This window comes from Leucoraja erinacea, chromosome 14, assembly GCF_028641065.1.
Source record: "Leucoraja erinacea ecotype New England chromosome 14, Leri_hhj_1, whole genome shotgun sequence".
Lineage (NCBI taxonomy): Eukaryota > Metazoa > Chordata > Chondrichthyes > Rajiformes > Rajidae > Leucoraja > Leucoraja erinaceus.
In genome coordinates, this window is record NC_073390.1 from 53,276,908 (window position 1) to 53,298,076 (window position 21,169).

At 42.8% G+C, this 21,169-nt stretch overlaps 1 protein-coding gene across 1 annotated transcript; it reads left to right on the forward strand.

Annotated features, from left to right (window-relative positions):
• Positions 1 to 273: 273 nt before the first annotated feature.
• Positions 274 to 20,984, forward strand: mrps22 (mitochondrial ribosomal protein S22). Its single transcript, XM_055646425.1, has 8 exons — positions 274 to 539; positions 7,056 to 7,219; positions 11,108 to 11,272; positions 13,337 to 13,480; positions 16,641 to 16,724; positions 17,290 to 17,435; positions 18,969 to 19,077; positions 20,406 to 20,984. Exons 1-8 carry the CDS (start codon positions 287 to 289, stop codon positions 20,520 to 20,522), a joined length of 1,182 nt encoding a protein of 393 aa, XP_055502400.1. The 5' UTR covers positions 274 to 286; the 3' UTR covers positions 20,523 to 20,984.
• Positions 20,985 to 21,169: the final 185 nt, after the last annotated feature.

Below are 21,169 nucleotides of genomic sequence, written 5' to 3' on the forward strand. Positions count from 1 at the left end.
CATTACACACAAATAGACCCCAGACACAACATAATTACATTTTACATAAACATCCATCACATAGCTGTATTTTTGTGTACCTGCTTCAAAGTGGGTATTTATTCATGTGTGTATATATTTATATTATGGTATATGGACACACTGATCTGTTTTGTAGTGAGTGCCTACTATGTGCTTAAGCAAAGCAAGAATTTCATTGACACATGACAATAAACTCACTTGAACTTGAAGTAGTCGCGCCCCCCCTGCAAGTCAAAGATACTAGAGGAGCAAATCTTTGGTGCAAATGCAACACAGGCATTGCATTGAGATCTGTAACAACGCAAACTCCATCTCCCAGAGTGCTGAGTTGCAGCGTTTCTTTCTCAAAGCGGAAGGTCCGTGTCTAGCAGCAGCAGCAGAAGCAGCAGCAGCAGCAGTAGAGGTGAACATGGCAGCGCTCAGTATAACGAGGAGAGTGGTTGAGAGAGCCCGGCTCGTTGCACTGGTGGAGCGACTGTGTGTCCGGGACGCGTGCAGCCGGAGTCCCGGGGAACGCGGTGAGTGTTAGTGGGGAACCCCTCACTGACTGGAGCAGCCCTGCGCTGCCTAGCGTGGGAAACTTACACGGAAATACATGCTGGGAGGGTTTCATGTCCTTCTCGCCAACTGCACAACGCCATACTCAAGCAAAGATCCTAGATCTTTGGTCTCAAGCCTATTTAAAATGCTAATTGCTGCTTTTTAATTAGGAAAAGGGCGCAGCAAATTGCATTCAAGGTGTAAATTGAGACAAGGTGTGTCTATTTACTCGCGGAGGCCATCCGAGCCTATTGTTGACTGGTGATGCCTGTCCCCCATCAGAATTACAACGGGAAAGACTGAGACACAAAGACTATACTAAAGACTGAGACACAAAGACTATACTAAAGACTGAGACACAAAGACTATATTAAAGACTGAGACACAAAGACTATATTAAAGACTGAGACACAAAGACTATACTAAAGACTGAGACACAAAGACTATATTAAAGACTGAGACACAAAGACTATATTAAAGACTGAGACACAAAGACTATACTAAAGACTGAGACACAAAGACTATATTAAAGACTGAGACACAAAGACTATATTAAAGACTGAGACACAAAGACTATACTAAAGACTGGGACACAAAGACCATTGAAGATTTGTCTGGCAGCTGGGACTAAGAAGACATTTTACAGGACTAGGTGTTCCTGGCCAAACCAACATTTCCTTATTCGAAATGTACTCTATTCGTTAAAGAGGCAATGTATATATTTAGTGCAGTTTATTTAAAGTTGAGATTTTTTCTGTATGTTTAAGTCAATATCACATCAAAGGTCAGGTTAGTACAATTACTTACCATTATCACATCATTTATTATCATTTTTTAGCAATTAGTTTTAACAGATTCCAATCATACAGTGTGTTATAACAGTGGTCCTTTACATTGTGGCCTGTGGTCCTCAAATAAGCCTTTGCAATGACTGCACCCAGCTTCAGTCATCAAGTCACATTTATTTATATAGCACATTTAAAAAAACAACCCTCGTTGCCCAAAGTGCTTTACATTTGTTATAAGAATAGTATAAACAAACAAACTACATATATATATACATATAGCCCTCGCTCAGTGGACGTCAGGAAAGGCTTGGGAGTATGGATAAGATTTTAGCATATCATTCTGAACTCAAATTCATTAGCTTGTAACACACATGCTTTGGAAGACCACAGAGTTGGTAGAGTTGCTGCCTCACAGCACCAACACGGAAATAGGCCATTCGGCCCACTGAGACCGTGCCGACCAGCAATCCCTGCACATTAACACTAATCTACATGCACTAGGGACGTTATATTTTTTACCAAGCCAATTAACCTACAAACCTGTACATCTTATGGGTGTAGCAGGAAACCGGAGCTGCCAGGGGAAATCTACGCAGGTACAAGGGGAGAACGTACAGACTCCGTACAGGTAGCACCCATAGTCAGGATCGAACCCAGGTCTCTGGTGCTGTAAGGCAGCAAATCTAATGCTGTGCCACCGTACCACTCTGGCAAGCCCTTATTGCAACGGAGCATGCAAGACCTGACCAAGAGTCGAGAGTGTTTTATTGTCATATGAACAATGACATTTTTACTTGTGGCAGCACAACAGAATATACACAGTACATGTTGAACACTGATTTCACCAGCAATCAGAGAGTAGACTTCCTCATCACCAGCCAAGGTGCCTGATGAAAGTTGTGGTGATGAGACATTCTGTTTAATGAATGAAGTTTGTACAGAAAACAGAAACTGGTGGAAACTCTTGGAACAACCAACATCAGTGCTATTCCTATTTTTTTTTTGTGGACATTTTTATTTGCATTCTCCAATCTCTCCCCTCCAAGTTTAGTGTCCATTTTACACTTAGGAAATGTTCTTAATATTAAAGCCGTTATAAATGCAACCCGATGATTAGCATCTAGGATGGTATTTACTGTGCTGTGGGCTCTGATACAGATGGTGCATTCTTATAATGCTGCAGACTGATTAGGACAGATTCACAGTCATCACACCCCCCCCTACAGAAGAGCACAAGTGGATGGTTATTTTTAAGGTGGGGATTGACAGTTTCATGATTAGTACGGGTGTCAGGGGTTATGGGGAGATGGCTGGAGAATGGGGTTGAGAGGGAAAGATAGATCAGCCATGATTGAATAGCGGAGTAGACTTGATGGGCCGAATTTTGCTCATAATATGTGAACTATGAACATTGTGGGGTCTAGTGTATGTCCATAACATTGCAGATTACATGCTCACTAGTTGTAAATCTACGTTGATAAGTCCATTTAAACCATACTTAGTTCTTTCCTTATGGAATTCTTTAAACAAAGTTGCACTGACATTCCTTTTAACTTTGTAATCTTGATAACTGACTTGGGCAGAGTTGGACTCTACTGACTGATATATCTTTATATAGCGATGTCTTGGTATTTAGCCCCAGCTGTTATGCTTCAGAAAGTTATGGGCCATTTCCAGGTGCATATGAGATAACACAAATCAAGGGGTTGCCGTCAGTTGTGATTGCAACAAATAACTGGATGCTATTGTGTTCTATCTGAAAAGATTTTGATTAAAACTGGCAACATTTCAGAAAAGCTTTGAAGCATTTGATCCGTAAATGGGTGGTCATGATAAGAACATTTGATCCGTAAATAAGTGGTGATACTTCCATACATTTCTTGTGTCTCCGTGAACATGCTTTTGGTTTGGCCTTCCAAGATATCTAGATCATGATGACTGATGCACGTTGAGTTTCACATTGCTGAGATATAGATTATAAATATCGATTCCAATCTCTACAAAACGTATTTGCAACAGGGAGATAAATGTTTAAGCTATGTAGGAAGGAACTACAGATGCTGGTCTAAACCGAAGATAGACACAAAAAAGCTGGGGTAACTCAGCGGGTCAGACAGCAGCTCTGGAGAAAAGGAATAGCTGACGTTTTGGGTCAAGTCAAGTCAAGTTTATTTGTCACATACACATACGAGATGTGCAGTGAAATGAAAGTGGCAATGCTCGCGGACTTTTGTGCAAAAGACAAACAACAAAACAACCAAACAAGACCGAGACCCTTAGTCAGACTGAGAGTCACAGGGAAAGGGGAACGAGAGATATAGACGATGCGTGTGGAAACATCAATGAATTTACTTTTCTTCAGAGGATCAACTGTCGGACCTGTAGGTTCACGAGATTGATCCCTGAACTGGAAATGGAACCAGAACTGTCATATGCAGGTAGAAGATTGAAAAGACAGGGAAACCTGAAATTCACTGGACTGTGGTTTTAACCGGAGCGTGAGGAAATATCTTAAAGAAACTTCAGAGAAAATGTAACAAAGTACTGTTCACAAGCTGGGATGGCGGGACTGAATGAAAAGATTGAAATGTTAGGCAGTAGTCCAGAACCAGGGGATGAGGGGGGTCTTAGAAACATATAAAATTAAAAAAGGGGACAAGCTAGATCATGTTAAGACTGAGGTGAAAAAACATTTTCACAGTCAGGTCATTTAAGAATTGTGAGAAAAAAATTCACAGTTGAATTTATTTCCTGCCACAGAGGGCATATAACCATATAACCATATAACAATTATAGCACGGAAAACAGGCCCTCTCGACCCTGCTAGTCCGTGCCGAACACGTATTCTCTCCTAGTCCCATATACCTGTGCTCAGACCATAACCCTCCATTCCTTTCCCGTCCATATAACTATCCAATTTATTTTTAAATGATAAAAACGAACCTGCCTCCACCACCTTCCCTGGAAGCTCATTCCACACAGCCACCACTCTCTGAGTAAAGAAGTTCCCCCTCATGTTACCCCTAAACTTCTGTCCCTTAATTCTCAAGTCATGTCCCCTTGTTTGAATCTTCCCTACTCTCAGTGGGAAAAGCTTAGGGCAGTGGAGGCCAAGTCACGGGATGGATTTAAGAGAGAGTTAGATAGAGCTCTAGGGGCTAGTGGAGTCAAGGGATATGGGGAGAAGGTAGGCACGGGTTATTGATAGGGGACGATCAGCCATGATCACAATGAATGGCGGTGCTGGTTCGAAGGGCCGAATGGCCTCCTCCTGCACCTATTTTCTATGTTTCTATGAGTCGCTGAGTTACTGCAGCTGTTTGTGTCTACTGTTTAAGCTGTCCTGTCAGTGTTGACCTTTGATGGAGCATTCAAAGTGAACCTTCCCCGATCCACTCTCTTCCCTTGAAACCAGATCAATGACCAGGATTTAAACAGCGTTGGTATAATTGAATATATAGTCCATGATTAGTTGCCTTTAGAAAGCAACGTTGAGCCTTTTTTTTTTGTGCTGCCCAAAATCACCAGTGTTTCTGTACAATCTTAGTCTCAACCTGGGTTCAAATTCCAAAGATTTATTCCCAGTAGTGATGAAGGAAAATAAAGTTCAAGTAAGAGAATTGTATCTCATGGGGATAATGTCACTTTGCATCTGTTTCTGTTGTCGTTGCTGATCCAAATCAAGAAGGGCCTCAACTCGAAACGTCAACCACTCCCCTCCATAGATGCTGCCTGCCCTGCTGAGTTACTCCAGCTTTTTGTGTCTATTTAGTTTAGTTTTGAGATACAGCGCAGAACACCGAGATCCCCTTCACTAGCACTATCCTACACACTAGGGGCGATTTACAATTTTTACCAAAGCCAATTAACCTAGAAACCTGCACGGCTTTGGAGGGTGGGGATGAAACTGGGGCACATGGGGGAAAACACATGCAGTCGTGGGGAGAACGCACAAACTCCGTACAGACAGCATCCGCAGTCAGGATCGAACCCGGGTCTCTGGCGCTCGAAGGCAGCGACTCTACCGCTGCGCCACCGTGCTGTTCCAAGTCGTTAAACTTGGAGATTGTTGTGCGGCACATACACTAATTCCAAAGCTACGGTTGAATGGGGTGCGTATTGTATTCAGAGAAAAAGGGGGGAAGAAAAATGGACTCTTGTTGTGGGTATTGTACATGAAACGGTCATAAGGACTCGGAGTAAAATTGGGCCATTCGGCCCATCGTCTACTCTGCCATTCAATCATGGCTGATCTATCTCTCCCTCCTAACCCCATAAATTATCTTTAGTGCTGGTGTAGGTGATGTCTTTAATGGCAGTGGTGAAATATTCCATTAAGTTCGATAAGAGGCTTGTGTGGGAAGAAACTAGGAGGATTAGTTACACTCTGCAAAATACCCAAGTGCTCTTTTACTTCCTTAGTAGCCATGTTGGTGTGGTGGTACTGTGATATATTGCAGCCAACGGCAAGCATTTGGTAAGCAATTTAAAAGAGTAATATTATACTCTAGATAGTTAAATAAAGTATAGTGACATGTGCAGCTAACATAGTTTTAAAGAAAACACTGGGAAGGTGATGTTTAATGTGGTAAACAGTTTGATTAAGCCTGTTGCTATAGTGATTTGTCATATGTTGGGATGTATCTGTCATGCAACAGGATAGACACAATGCTGGAGGAACTCAGCGGGACAGTTCAAGTTCAAGAGAGTTTATTGTCATGTATCCCAAATAGGGCAATGATATTCTTGCTTTGCTTCAGCACACAGAACATAGTAGGCATTGACTACAAAACAGATCAGTGTGTCCATATACCGTAATATCAAGATATACACACATGAATAAATAAACTGATAAAGTGCAAATAACAAATAATTGGTTATTAATAATCTGAGTTTTGTCCGAGCCAGGTTTAATAGCCTGATGGCTGTGGGGAAGTAGCTATTCCTGAACCTGGTTGTTGCAGTCTTCAGGCTCCTGCACCTTCTACCTGAAGGTAGCAGGGAGATGAGTGTGTGGCCAGGATGGTGTGGGTCTTTGATAATACTGCCAGCCTTTTTGAGGCAGCGACTGCAATAAATCCCCTCGATGGAAGGAAGATCAGAGCCGATGATGGACTGGGCAGTGTTTACTACTTTTTGTAGGCAGCATCTCTGGAGAGAAGGAATGGATGTAGTCTTGACTGATGTAGTCTGAAGAAGTGGCTCGACCCGAAACGTCACCCACTCCTTCTCTCCAGAGATGCTGCCTGTCCCGCTGAGTTACTCCAGCATTTTGTGTCTATCTTCGATTTAAACCAGCATCTGCAGTTCCTTCCTCCACATTTTGTCATGCAACAGGAAGTTGTTTGATCAAACGCATGAAAAAGATTTTGCCATTGGTGGGGAGAGCGTCTTTGGACTGAGTTGGAAATGGTGGCAGAGATGCTAAATTCATCCCAAAGAACTATTGATAGAAACCCAGGTAGCTATGAATTTGAAACAAATTGTGTTTTTGTGTAAGTCTAGTGTGGAGATATAGCATGGACAAGGGCCTTTCAGCACACCGAGTCCATGCAGACCAACAATTGCCCAACGTTCTCAGCTCATTCTGTGTTATTCCACTTTCCCATCCACTCCCTACGTTTGGGGCAATTTTAGTTTTATAGTTGCAGTTTTATACTGAAGTAAAGTGTATTTTAACTTCTCTTCCCTCACTTGGTTTCACAGAGGTGAAAGCCGCAGGTATCAGTAAACCTCAGTTCATGGATAAAGAGGTCCAGAATATCCTTGGCAGAATAACCGGCTTGAATCTGGAAAAGATCTTCAAACCAATGAAGCAGCAACTGAATCCGCCTCAATACAAACTATTCACTGATGAGCAGCTTGATGGGGTATGTTTACTCTTGGCAGTCAATGTTGCTTTGTTTAGTTTAGGTTAGAGACGAGACCAAGTGGGACCCGTTGGGCCCTGTTCCCCCGACGCAATATTCCACCACTCACCCCTTCCCCCATCGCAACCTGTTCCAACGCAATATTCCACCACTCACCCATAGCCCCCAACTGCGCAGGCGCGGCTCATTTCCCCTCATCCTCAGCACTCCCTCGCCCTCCTCTTCACCCTCCCTCTCCTTTCCCCGCTCCTCCTCCCTTCCCCCACTCCCTCCACTTCTCCCTCCCTCTCCTTTCCCCTACCTTCAGTCATTCGCTCCCTCCCTCCACAACCCCTCTCCCCTCCCTAGCCCCCTCCTCCGCCCCCTCCATCTGTTTAAATAACATTAAACAACAATCCTCCCTAGCTCCCTCCTCCTCTCCCCCTCCCTCCTCTGTTTAATGTAACAATCTCTTTGCACTGGGATCCTCTCCTATTAACATTGTGACATCCCCTCCCGATTCCACTCCCTCCCTTGTCATTGTCAGTACAGCACAGAGACAAACAAATGCTCTTTGCACTGGGAAGTCCTGCAAATCTTTAATAACATTGTGATTGGCAGACCGATATATATTTTTTAAAGCAATCTTTAATGTAAATGGGATTCGGGATCCGATGGTGACGTCATAAGCTGCAACCTGTCAGTGCATGCAAGTGAATTTTGTCGGAGTGGGGTTTTGTAAAGATTAAAATATGTCCCCAACACAACACGTTCCGTCAACACAATATTCCACCACTCATAGATGGCCCCCAACTGCGCAGGCACGGCTCATTTCCCTCATCCCCCAGCACTCTCCCCCTCTTCACCCTCCCTCTTCTTTCCCCTCTCCCCTCCCCCACTCAACTCTCCCTCCTTCTCCTTTCCCCTACCCTCAGTCACTACCTCCCTCCCTCCATAACTCCTCTCCCCTCTCTAGCCCCCTTGACGTCATTGTGAAGTGGAAGCTGCTGTGTTATTTGTATGTAAATTAGATCACATTGTGCTGTCATCGTGTAACGCTGCTGTGTTTTTGAAAACTGAGGGATTTTTAATGTAATGAGATCCCATTGAGATGTCATTGTGGGGGTGGAACACAGCTGACATAGAAACATAGAAATTAGGTGCAGGAGTAGGCCATTCGGCCCTTCGAGCCTGCACCGCCATTCAATATGATCATGGCTGATCATCCAACTCAGTATCCCGTACCTGCCTTCTCTCCATACCCTCTGATCCCCTTAGCCACAAGGGCCACATCTAACTCCCTCTTAAATATAGCCAATGAACTAGCCTCGACTACCCTCTGCGGCAGAGAGTTCCAGAGATTCACCACTCTCTGTGTGAAAAAAGTGCTTCTCATCTCGGTTTTAAAGGATTCCCCCCCTATCCTTAAGCTGTGACCCCTTGTCCTGGACTTCCCCAACATCGGGAACAATCTTCCTGCATCTAGCCTGTCCAACCCCTTAAGAATTTTGTAAGTTTCTATAAGATCCCCTCTCAATCTCCTAAATTCGAGAGAGTATAAACCAAGTCTATCCAGTCTTTCTTCATAAGACAGTCCTGCCATCCCAGGAATCAGTCTGGTGAACCTTCTCTGCACTCCCTCTATGGCAATAATGCCCTTCCTCAGATTTGGAGACCAAAACTGTACGCAATACTCCATGTGTGGTCTCACCAAGACCCTGTACAACTGCAGTAGAACCTCCCTGCTCCTATACTCAAATCCTTTTGCTATGAAAGCTAACATACCATTTGCTTTCTTCACTGCCTGCTGCACCTGCATGCCTACCTTCAATGACTGGTGTACCATGACACCCAGGTCTCGCTGCATCTCCCCTTCCTAGTCGGCCACCATTTAGATAATAGTCAAATTTCATGTAAATGAAATCCCATTGTGACATGATACGCTGCCAACTGCGGGTGCAGATAAAACACTTTTGTCAATGGTGGGTTTTGCAAAGTTTATAATGTGAATAACTTGTAAAATATACCATCAATCTGAATGAAACATGGATACACCACACCACAGGACAATGGTGAGTAAGGTGGGCCAAAAATTGTAGTGCCGTCGTGTACCTTTTTTGGCGTAATTTCAGGATCATACTCACTCACAGACAGACGGAATAACAAACTAGATGAGAGTTTTAGTAATATGATCATAGCTGATCATCTAAAACCAGTACCCTGTTCCTCCCCATATCCCTTGATTCTGTTAGCTTTATCAGCTATATCCAACTCTCTCTTGAAAACATCCAGTGAATTGGCCTCCACTATCTTCTGTGGCAGAGAATTCCACGCAGGTCACAGAGAGAATGTACAAACTCCATACAATAATCACCCGTGAAGGAAACCAGAACACCCAGAGAAAACGCACAACGTTCAAACTCTATACAGACAGCACACAGCACCGTAGTCAGGATCGAACACGGGTCTCTGGCGCTGGCGGCAGCGACTCTACCACTCTGCCACCCCTATAATTCTTCAAGGTATTACCAAATAAACATTCACCTTGTTCTAACAAGAATATCAGTGAGGAGAAAGTGAGATTGACATTTTTCTTGCATATTAATATAATGCAAGATGGAATGGAAGAAATATTTTAAAGTCAATCATACAGCAGGGAAGCAAGTTGCTCATGCCGACCAAGATGCCCCATCTATGCTAGTTACACTTGCCTGCATTTGTCTGCATATCCCTCTGAAACTTTCCCTATCTATGTTATCCACGTACCTGTCCAAATGTCTTTTCAATGTTGTTATAGTAACTTCCTCTGGCAAGCTCGTTCCATACACACTCCGCCCTCTGTGGCAAATATGACAGGTCTTGTCATAAAGTGCTGATGTAACTCAGCAGGTCAGGCAACATCTCTGGAAAAACATGATAGGCGACGTTTTGGGAACTTGCGATAGATGAGCTGAATCCTCATGAGGAGGCTGTTTGGACCAACTCGCTATTTCCCCCACTCTCCCCTTCTCGGAAGTTTTGTACATTTCTCTTCACCACATGTTTATATCCACTTCCCTTCAGAAGTCCCCAATGGACCCGTCCTTCATCACATCTGCAGGCAGGGAGAAGCACGTATTGTTTAAGTTTTTTATGTTTAGAGACGCTGCGTGGAAACAGGCCCTTCGGCCCACCGAGTCCATGCAGACCTTCGATCACCTGCTCACACTATGGTGTCGCAATTTCTCATCCAATCCCCACATTCCAGGGGCAACTTGCAGGCCAAGTAACCTTGAAACCTGCACGTCTTTGGGATGTGGGGGGAAACCCAGGCACCCGGGGGAAACCCATACAGTCACAGGGAGAACGCTCAAACTCCACATAGACATCACTCGAGGACAAGATCGAGCCAGGGTTGCTGGCACTGAGCCAGTAGCTCTATCACAGCTATCACAGGAGTCACAGCTTAAGGATAAGGGGGAAATCCTTTAAAACCGAGATGAGAAGAACTTTTTTCACACAGAGAGTGGTGAATCTCTGGAACTCTCTGCTGCCACAGAGGGTAGTTGAGGCCAGTTCATTGGCTATATTTAAGAGGGAGTTAGATGTGGCCCTTGTGGCTAAGGGGATCAGAGGGTATGGAGAGAAGGCAGGTACGGGATACTGAGTTGGATGATCAGCCATGATCATATTGAATGGCGAATGGTGCAGGCTCGAAGGGCCGAATGGCCTACTCCTGCACCTATTTTCTATGTTTCTATGTTTCTATCACTGTGCTGCCTTACATGCGCATGTGTGAGAGACATCGGAGGGGTAGAATAGCATGTAAGCCCCATTCCCCAGTGGTGTGTACGATGGCACAGATTTGGTGAGGTGGTGACCTGTAGTTGGGGCAACATGACTGAGGTAATTGCGATGTACTTTCTCCAGGCTCGGCATGAAGCAATGGAAGTCGCAAAAGAGCATCTCCGGATGCCACCTGTCCTGGACGAAAGGGAAACAATTTGCGACGTCCTCGCAGAGGACAAAATTCTTGCTGGTTTGGAAACGGCTAAATACGTCTTCACAGATATAACATACGACAAGCCACACAGAGTAAGCACAATCCTCAGGCCTGCAAGGGCTATGACGTTCCTACAGTTACATCTTTTCACATTGAAAACAATCATCAAGTCAAATAAATTGTTAATGATTGTTGAAGTGTTATTATGTAAGATTATTTGAAGATTATTATGTAAAAGAATATGTGTGTTATGATTGTGTTTATAATTTGTTTGGTTGTTTTGTTGTTTGTCTTTTGCACCAAAGTCCGCGAGCATTGCCACTTTCATTTCACTGCACATCTCGTATGTGTATGTGACAAATAAACTTGACTTGACTTGAAGTAATGGGAAACCACTGGGACCAGGATGTTCTATCAACATTTAATAAATAATATTAGATGATGCTTATTACAGGAGCATGTTGAAACATTGGAATTTCATGTCAATCTGCGGTTTAAGAAGTGGGATGTAATAGAAACATAGCAAATGGGTGCAGGAGGAGGCCATTCGGCCCTTCGAGCCAGCACCGCCATTCATTATGGTCGTGGCTGATCGTCCCCTATCAATAACCCGTGCCTGCCTTCTCCCCATATCCCTTGACTCCACTCGCCCCTACAGCTCTATCTAACTCTCTCTTAAATCCATCCAGTGACTTGGCCTCCACTGCCCTCTGTGGCAGAGTATTTCACTAATTCACAACTCTCTGGGTGGAAAAGTTTTTCCTCACCTCAGTCTTAAATGACCTCCCCTTTATTCTAAGACTGCGGCCCCTGGTTCTGGTCTGGCCCAACATTGGGAACATTTTTCCTGCTTATGTAAGGTAGCTTATTTGGCCTGTTATTCTCAGATCTGTGGAATCAATAGGCCAATCTAACTCATTGGCTGCGTAGGATGGGAATTTCATCCTTCATAGTCCGTAATTGTTTTCCATAGTTTTTGTAAATTAAATGTAGTTTGTAGGTTACGTGCGGTTTTGTAGGTTGAGCAACCTCTGTGAATTACCCTGAATGTGTAGGGTCTGGATGAGAGGGCGGGATAACATAGAACTGATGCGAATACCTGGCATGGACTCGACAGGCCAGAGGGCCTGTTTCCATGTTGTATTTCTATACCAAACTAAACATCCAGATTCAGGGACAGTTTCTTCCCTGTTGTTATCAAGCAACTGAACCATCCTATCACCAACTAGAGAGCGGTCCTGAGCTACCATCTCTACCTTATTGAAGACCCTCGGACAATGTAATTGGACTTTACTGGGTGGATAGCACGCAACAAAAAAGCTTTGCACTGCACACTCGTCTGTGGAATTCTCTGCCTCAGAGGGCGGTGGAGGCCGGTTCTCTGGATGCTTTCAAGAGAGAGCTAGATAGGGCTCTTAAAAATAGCGGAGTCAGGGGATATGAGGAGAAGGCAGGAACTGGGTACTGATTGGGGATGATCAGCCATGATCACATTGAATGGCGGTGCTGGCTCGAAGGGCCAAATGGCCTCCTCCTGCACCTATTGTCTATTGCAAACGTGGCAATAATAAACTAAACTAAACTAAACTAAATGAGCAGGAATTGTGCATTTAACCCCACAACCCCTGAACCTTGCAATGCAATATATTCTTTTGACAATTTTTTATATTTTCCATAGATACATTTAATATATTTTGTCACTATCAGGAGATTTGGCTATTAATTTAATATTCTTGATCATGTGCAAAAGACCTGACTTTGTATTTGTGTAATGTCTCTGCGCTATGAATACTTGCCTGAAAAGCAGAAAGTAAAAATACTGGGAGGGAGTGCCATGCGTTGTTGATGCGGTGGTTTTTCACATTGGTGTCTGGTTTAGTTAAAATAATGCTTAGGAAGGAACTGCAGATGCTAGTTTAAATCGAAGATAGACACAAAATGCTGGAGTAACTCAGCGAGACAGGCAGCATCTCTGGAGAGAAGGAATGGGTGGTGTTTCGGGTTGAGATCCTTCCTCAATCTGAAGAAGGGTCTCGACCCGAAAAGTCATCCGTTCCTTCTCTCCGGAGATGCTGCCTGCCTCGCTGAGTTACTCCAGCACTTTGTGTCTATTTTAGTTAAAAAAATAACGTTCCACTTGTTTATTTTTCTCCAAGGAGCGATTTATTGTGGTGAGGGAGCCTGATGGAGTTCTGCGCAAAGCAACCTGGGACGAGCGGGATCGGATGATCCAGGTGTACTTTCCCCGCGAGGGTCGAACGATTATTCCACCGCCCATTTTCCAGAATGAAAATCTTTTGGTAAAGCATTTCCCCACCTCCCTCTCTATATGTTAACACTGCTCTGATCAATATCTTCAGCACTGGCGCTGAGCCAAAATTCGATCCTGACATTGAGTGCTGTCTGTGCGGAGTTTGCACGTTCTCCCTGTGACCATGAGGGTTTTTTCCGGGTGCTACGCTTTCTCCCACATTCCAAAGATGTGGAGGTTTGTAAGTTAATTGGCTTGTGTAAATTGTCCCCAGTGTGTAGGATAGTGTGTAGGATAGAACGAGTGTGGTTGGCACAGACTCGGTGGGCTTGGGGCCTGTTTCCCACACTCTATCTCTAAACTAAACTAAACTAACAGGAGCCAAACTGCACTTTCTTTCTTTGCTGTTAATCTATTGACTACATGGAATAAAAATCAGTTTGCAAGCACACCCACTACTTTTGCTCACATTTGTTTGGGGTCATGACTGCTGAAATGTTTTAGGCAAAGCACATTTGCTTATGTTTTGGACATTGCAGCCATTTGGGTCGACCAAGAATTTACATACGAACTTTAGGAATTGGATCTCTGTTTCCCTTTCTCCTACTTTCCCTTGAACGGTAAATTATATTATCTTAAATACTGTGTAATAAGGGGAATAAATGGTTTAAACTAGTAACTTTTCACTGCAGACCATTAGATATAAGGGCATCATGGTGGTGCAGCGGTGCCAGAGACCCGGGTTCGATCCTGACTATGGGTGCTGTCTGTATGGAGTTTGTACGTTCACCCTGTGACCATATGGGTTTTCTCCAGGAGCTCTGGTTGGTCCTGTATCTGATTTACTGTGGTAGAAACAAAGACTTTCAGGCCACAGGCTGCTGCTTATCTAGATGTGAATGACTGGCATGCCTTGTTCTCCCAAATTACGTGGAGACTGGTAATTTGACTACATAGAACCGCTGTGTGGTTATCAACTCCCATATTGGGATTATTTGATTACGTAGTCAAATGTCCAACCACTAGACCTGAAGATGGAATCAAATCTGTCTAAAACAATACACCATTTATAATGGGCCAACCATCCTTGGTCATCTGTTGCTGGCCCTGATTTGTTTTGGCCTTTTCCTACCTACACCATTTATCCTTTCAGCCACCTAGCTGCCGAACACATTTGAACAATATCTTTTTGCTCAGGGTGAGCACCACATAACTGTTCAAAGCTCTGCCCTGGTGTGTTGCATCAGTGCTGTACATGTACTGCAGGGCCTGCTTCCACACTGTGACTCTGTGATATGGATACGCGAGGAATGGAGTAATATGGATTGTGTGTGGGCAGATAAGATTTGCTTTTAGTATCAGACATTGTGGGCTGAAGGGCCTGTTCCTGTGCTGGACTGTACTGGCCACTACATACTGTTCTCTGTTTGAAGAGCTCCATTGTTACATCGTTTCTTGCTTGCCGTTTCATACGTCTTGGACTATATAACCCATATTTCTTCCCTCGTTTAACTCTCAAGAAAAGCAGACGTTGTAATGTCCTGAAATCAATTGGGAAAATCTTCTTTCAAAATGCCCCTAATACCTGCTGCAAGCTGCCCTGCTTCCCTTCACTCCAAAAGGCAGTCTGGTCTCTTTCAGGAGTCTCTTAATATACCGCAACAAATCATATTTCCAAAGTGCCGGGAGCTATTTCGCTGCAAATAATATCTAGAAAAGGCGTTGCTTTGCATTTTGCTACATTTTTTTTTCTGGCAAATTTATTCTCTGTATTTTTCCTGAGTTTTCCAGGGATTGACAATGGTGCCAATATTAGTTATGTAATGAAAAGCAGCTGACTCGCTGTTTTCAATATCGCAGAGAATCTCTTTCCAAGAATCTGTCAGAATGAAAAGATCCTTAACAAAGCAGCTGTGGGTACTTCTCACAATACCAATATTTACAGCAAGCCAGCATGTACCCAGGCAGGGCATGAGAATATAGAAACTTACTAAATTCTTAAGGGGTTGGACAGGCTAGATGCAGGAAGATTGTTCCCGATGTTGGGGAAGTCCAGGACAAGGGGTCACAGTTTAAGGATAGAGGGGGAAATCGTTTAGGACCGAGATGAGAAAAACATTTTTCACCCAGAGAGTGGTGAATCTCTGGAACTCTCTGCCACAGAGGGTAGTTGAGGCCAGTTCATTGGCTATATTTAAGAGGGAGTTAGATGTGGCCCTTGTGGCTAAAGGGATCAGGGGTATGGAGAGAAGGCAGGTACGGGATACTGAGTTGGATGATCAGCCGTGATCATATTGAATGACGGTGCAGGCTCGAAGGGCCGAATGGCCTACTCCTGCACCTATTTTTTATGTTTGTATGAGAAGCTATGTTCAATGTGGCTTCCTTTTGTAAATTACAGCCCTGTACTTTCTTTGTTGGTGTCTAATGAGAGGATAAGTCTAGAACAGTCTAGAGGAGAAGTTACTAGTGACCTTCTACCGCTCCACTAGAGAGTGTGCTGGCATATTGTATCACGGGGCGGTTTGCCGACTGCTCAACAGCAGACAGGAGAGCCCTGCAGAGAGTGATCAAAACTGCCCAGAAAATCATCGGCAGCCCTCTTGTCTTCCCCTAGATGACATCTCTAGCTCTCGGTGCCTCTGCAGAGCCAGGAAAATAATACAAAATGTTGGAGTAACTCAGCTGGTCTGAGAACATCTCTGGAGAAAAGGAATAGTTGACGTTTCAGGCTGAGAATCTTCTTCAGATCCATCCCCACATAGTCACATCCTATTAACTTTTCCCAGTATCTCTTTGGAAAGCTCCAAGTAACGCATAGTAAGTGAAAGTTTGTGGAAGTTATTAAAATGGGACCCAAAGCAGAGATTTTCCAGCATGCAAAATTGATGCAAAATGTGCTGTATTTTCCTCAAAACTGATCCAAACTCAAATCCATCACTTTTTTTTTAAAAGGAGAAAGGGCCTATTTTTGAGGATTTACATCCATCTAAATCTCATAGGGATAGTCACTGATCATAAAGATCACTGCCAAAGTTTAAATACATGCGTCCAAAAGCATCTGGGAAAAAGTGTGAGTTTCTGATTTTAAACTGTGTTCCTCCCCATGTACACTCCAAGCTGGTGATTTTCTGTGAGCATTAAAATGGCAGTATTTAATTAAGTTGTTTTTATTTTAGTTTTAACATGAGCATTATTGTCTTCTACAGGTTGTTTTTGCTCAGGAACGTTTTGAAGACATTCTTGATCTCTGTCTGGTCCAATTTGAGCCAAATTCTGCTGATTACATCAGAGTGAGTATCCCTCCAGTCAAACTGAATGCAAACAGACAATGAAATAGCTACGGAAAATGTATAATGACCATGCAAGTCAAAATCATTTCAAATTGGTAAATGCAGCGTGGTTTCATCAGAAACAGCGAGCAGTACTGAAATGTAGTAAAGGGCTTGTCTGAGTGTAAAAGTCTCGTCTCTGTATTGAATCTGTTTCCCGGGTTGACATTCGTGAAGTTTGAAATGGTTTGGTAATCTCCCTACAACCATGAGCTGAGGCTTAACTGAGGTGCACTTTCTTTCTGTGTAAGAGAATGTTATGAAAGACCCTCGGGGCAACATGCATTTACCCACACAGTGACTACATTACTGAGCACTCCAGACTAGCCCACCTGACCAACTTACTATGTAGCCTGGGGAGCAGGAAGAATGTTAGTCCATAGATGATAGCCTTGCAAGGTATTATCTTAATGTTGTTTCATCTTAAATACCCTTACATTTGGAAATGTTTTGCTTCAAAAGTCATTGTGGAAATTAAGAACATGGTTCCTTTGAAAAACAAATTGACTTTGTCAACCTCCATCAGGTTCACCACCAGACATATGAATATATTGAGAAACACAACAAATATGACCTTCTCCGTTCAACAAGACACTTTGGAGGCTTGGTGTGGTACCTGAGCAACGGGATGAGAATTGATGGTTTATTAATCGACATGATTCAAAGAGATCTGTAAGTACCAATGCAATCAGGTTGCCGCGTCCAGAATCACAGAGATTTACGTAGCATAGTTGACATTGGCCCGGACCATCACCTGAAACAACCTTCCTTCCATCGACTCCATCTACCTCGGTAAGGCCACCAGCATAATCAAGTACCAGTCTCACCCCGGTCACTTCCTCTAACCCCCCCTCTCCCATCAGGTACAGATAGTTAGAGGTACATGCCTCCAGATTCAGAGACAGTTTCTTCCCAGTTGTTATCAGGCAACTGAAACGTCATCTCTCCAGCTAGAGTGTGGCCCTGACCACCCATCTATGGACGTGGACTAACAAAACCCAATTATAATTGTTTTGTTAGACCATGCCCATGTTTGTTGGATGCAACGCAAACCGATGATTTTTCACATTAACCATTTTGATTCTGAATTATTTGCAAAAATCAACCCTTTGCATATCATAGCTACAACCCAGCTTAGTAGGATGGGCATGAGTACCTTGGTGTCACACCCATTTCAATTCAAGCTTCCAAACCCTTAAGTATTCTGTATATTTTGTGCAATGCCACAGTCTTTTGGAAGATCTAGGGACAGTGTTTAGGTATGGTGCGTCTTGCAGTATTTCTGTTTTGCCAATACTTATAGGGCTTTATGTAACGTCAATCAAACTCTGCAAAATAAATCAAGACAGGAATAGATGTATTGTCTTGATGAATCACAAATGATATTCCATGGAACTTTATATGCAACATGTACATGATCTAACGTCCACCTGCGTCATTTATCCACTCTGAAACAGTACAGTGATGTTGACATTTATATTGTAAAGCAACAGCAGCATCTAGTGGGAGAACAGTTCAAATGAAGTTTGGGCCTTCCGTGTTTGCTAAATGGGCTATAAAATGTTGTACAATGTATGATCGTGGAATTTGCAGCTGTGGTAGGCTAGTTAGTCATGCTTGTCATTGCCTTTGGCCACAATTACTCATTGAGACTTTGTGGGCTTTCAAACAATGACATTTGTAAGCATCTTGGTGATGTCCACAGCCAATCTGTACAGGACAAGCAACTGTGCCTCTTAATACAATGATTGGAAAACAAAATCATCCACAGGCATTGATAATAAATCAGGAATCAAGTTAGAATATACAGTATAAAATTACATAGAGAAAACAAAAGAATGATGAATTTTAGTGTCTATACAAATGAGTATTTAAAAAAAAAACCTGATGGATAGTGGAATCAATTTTGATGGAGGTAGGAGCTGTTTGAGACTTAATTTTATCCAAAATTTAAAAGGGGTAATCTGTCTCGAGTGCATATTGCAATTTCACATCTTTGTGTTTTAAATGCTGATGGATCACCGTTGATGTTTGTGATGTAGGACAAATAATAATCGGCGGGCAGGGTGAGCAGTGAAGGCGATTAACAAATTAGTGTTTTGAACAACATTATCAATATGCTAATTTTTCTGTGTGAATCTACAGATATTTGTCCTCAGTTGTGATTTAATGTGAAGAATTGAAGTCAATGTTTTTCTCCTACAGAATGGATGATGCTGTGAGTGTGGTTCAGCTGTATCATACGTTGCACCCAGAGTGCCAGTCAGCAAATGAAACAAATGTACAGCAAGCCAAGGGTATTGAACTGATTAAGGTAGTTTATTTTAATAAATTCCTCAATATTGATTTTTTTTTGTTGTGATTAATCCAGTTTGATTGTAGAATTGGTGCATTTAAGTGGCAATCTGCATATCACATTGTGGACATCTCAAACAGGCAGGCCTGTCTGAGGTTAATTTTTCTTTCCCGGGCACTCGACTCGAAAGATAATGTTTTGGTAAATTTTGTTCCAATGTTTGTTCAAAGCATCTGCAAGAATGCAAATCTGAGAAGTATACTATAGTGCCATTAGGGCAAGCAAGGAGGAACAGCGGGTAGAGCTGCTGCGTGCCAGTGACCTGCATTCAACCCCAACTTCGGGTGGAGTTTGCATGTTGTACCTGTGACCACATTGGTTTACTCCTGGTTCCGTTGACACGAATTGCACTGTACGTCTGTACATGTTATAAGACCAGTTGGTCATTGGTGTTCCGGTTTCCTCCCACATCCCAAAAATGTACAGGTTGATAGGTTATTTAAACTAGAGTGTGGGGAGTGGAAGACAAAGTGGGATAACATAAAACTAGGCTGAATGATGATTCATGTGGACTCTGTGGGCCCAAAGGCCCTTTTCAATGCTGTTTCTCAAAACTAAACTTGCAAAAGTTGTCAGGCTGTCAGTATCATGCCCCTGTCCCACTTAGGAAACCTGAATGGAAACCTCTGGAGACTTTGCACCCCACCCAAGGTTTCCGTGCGGTTCCTGGAGGTTACAGGCAGTGGAAGCAGGTAGGGAGACTGACAAAAACCTCCGGGAACTGCACGGAAACCTTGGGTGGGGCGCAAAGTCTCCAGAGGTTTCCTAAGTGGCACAGGGGCATTAGCTTTGTAAAGTTAACTGATCTGCATTGTAATTGTTTTAAATCAGACAGTTGATACAAATAGTTGAATGTCAAGCTTCCTTCCTTTTATTTGGAACAAAGCGGTTCAGTTAACGATATTTAGATGTCCATGTAAATGCACATTATACAAGCTGCAGACTCATAACCTAGAAGAAAGCAAAATCGTGGACATCTCAAACAGGCGGGCCGGTCCGAGGTTAAAATTCAATTCAAAATCAATATAACAGGAAAATGATTGGAAACCAGGATATTGTAAACTCAATCAATTCCAAAATTCAGAAGCAGCGATTTGAAATTCCAATGATGTAGTATGAATCTTTTAAAAATTATAAATTTGTAATAATAATTGTCTTTGAGTTTATTTGCATTATTCCCGATTGGCTATTTGTGAAATAACTAATGCAAAATCTCAATTCAATCTTTAATTATTGCTAAGGAAAAATGGAATATTAAACCCATATTATTAAACCCTCTCTTCCAGGTATTTGCCCATACTGATTCCAAGAAGGGAAGCTATCTTGAATTAGCTTTGCAAGTTTATCAGGAAGCAATCAGTAGCTCGGCTGATCAAGATGCACAGAGAAAAGAACACAACTGATATTAATCCAGTTAAACTTTCCTGGGTTTGGATACAGTCAATGGCAGAACATTTAATTCCTATTCCACTTTCTATTGGGGGGGGGGGACCCCATCACTGTGGCCAACTTGTACTGACATTAACTTCATGTAATGACCAAGGTTTGTAACTGCAGGTAGTGATTTAATAAATATTTAATTTGTAATTGCTGGCTTTGAATATGGTCCTGAGTATATCTTGATGCCAGCAGTGGGTATTTGAACCTGGGGTGGGAGAGGAGGGAGTCAGCATGATAGTTAAACACCGTCCAGCCCTGTTGGTCATAACCTGTAAAGCCAATTTCACTTATTGAGCCACAGTGATTTTAGACCATTCTGGCCTCATGTTGTAATTTGATAGTTGTGCAGATATCCTGTAAATTGATATTGAAACAATTTCAATATTTGATTTGAAATGTTTGAATATAAATATTGTTACAATTGGGTGCCACCTCTTGCACATATAAATGACCTGAAATAGTTGTTGCAGGTCTTAAAAAATGGGCTATTTTGTTCCATTCTGTGGTGAACATATATGCAGAAAATCATCATGAAGGCACAAAGAGTCAAAGTTTCTAAAATACTAGTTCAAACTTATTGCAGGAAAATGATTAGTTTTGTGAAATAGAT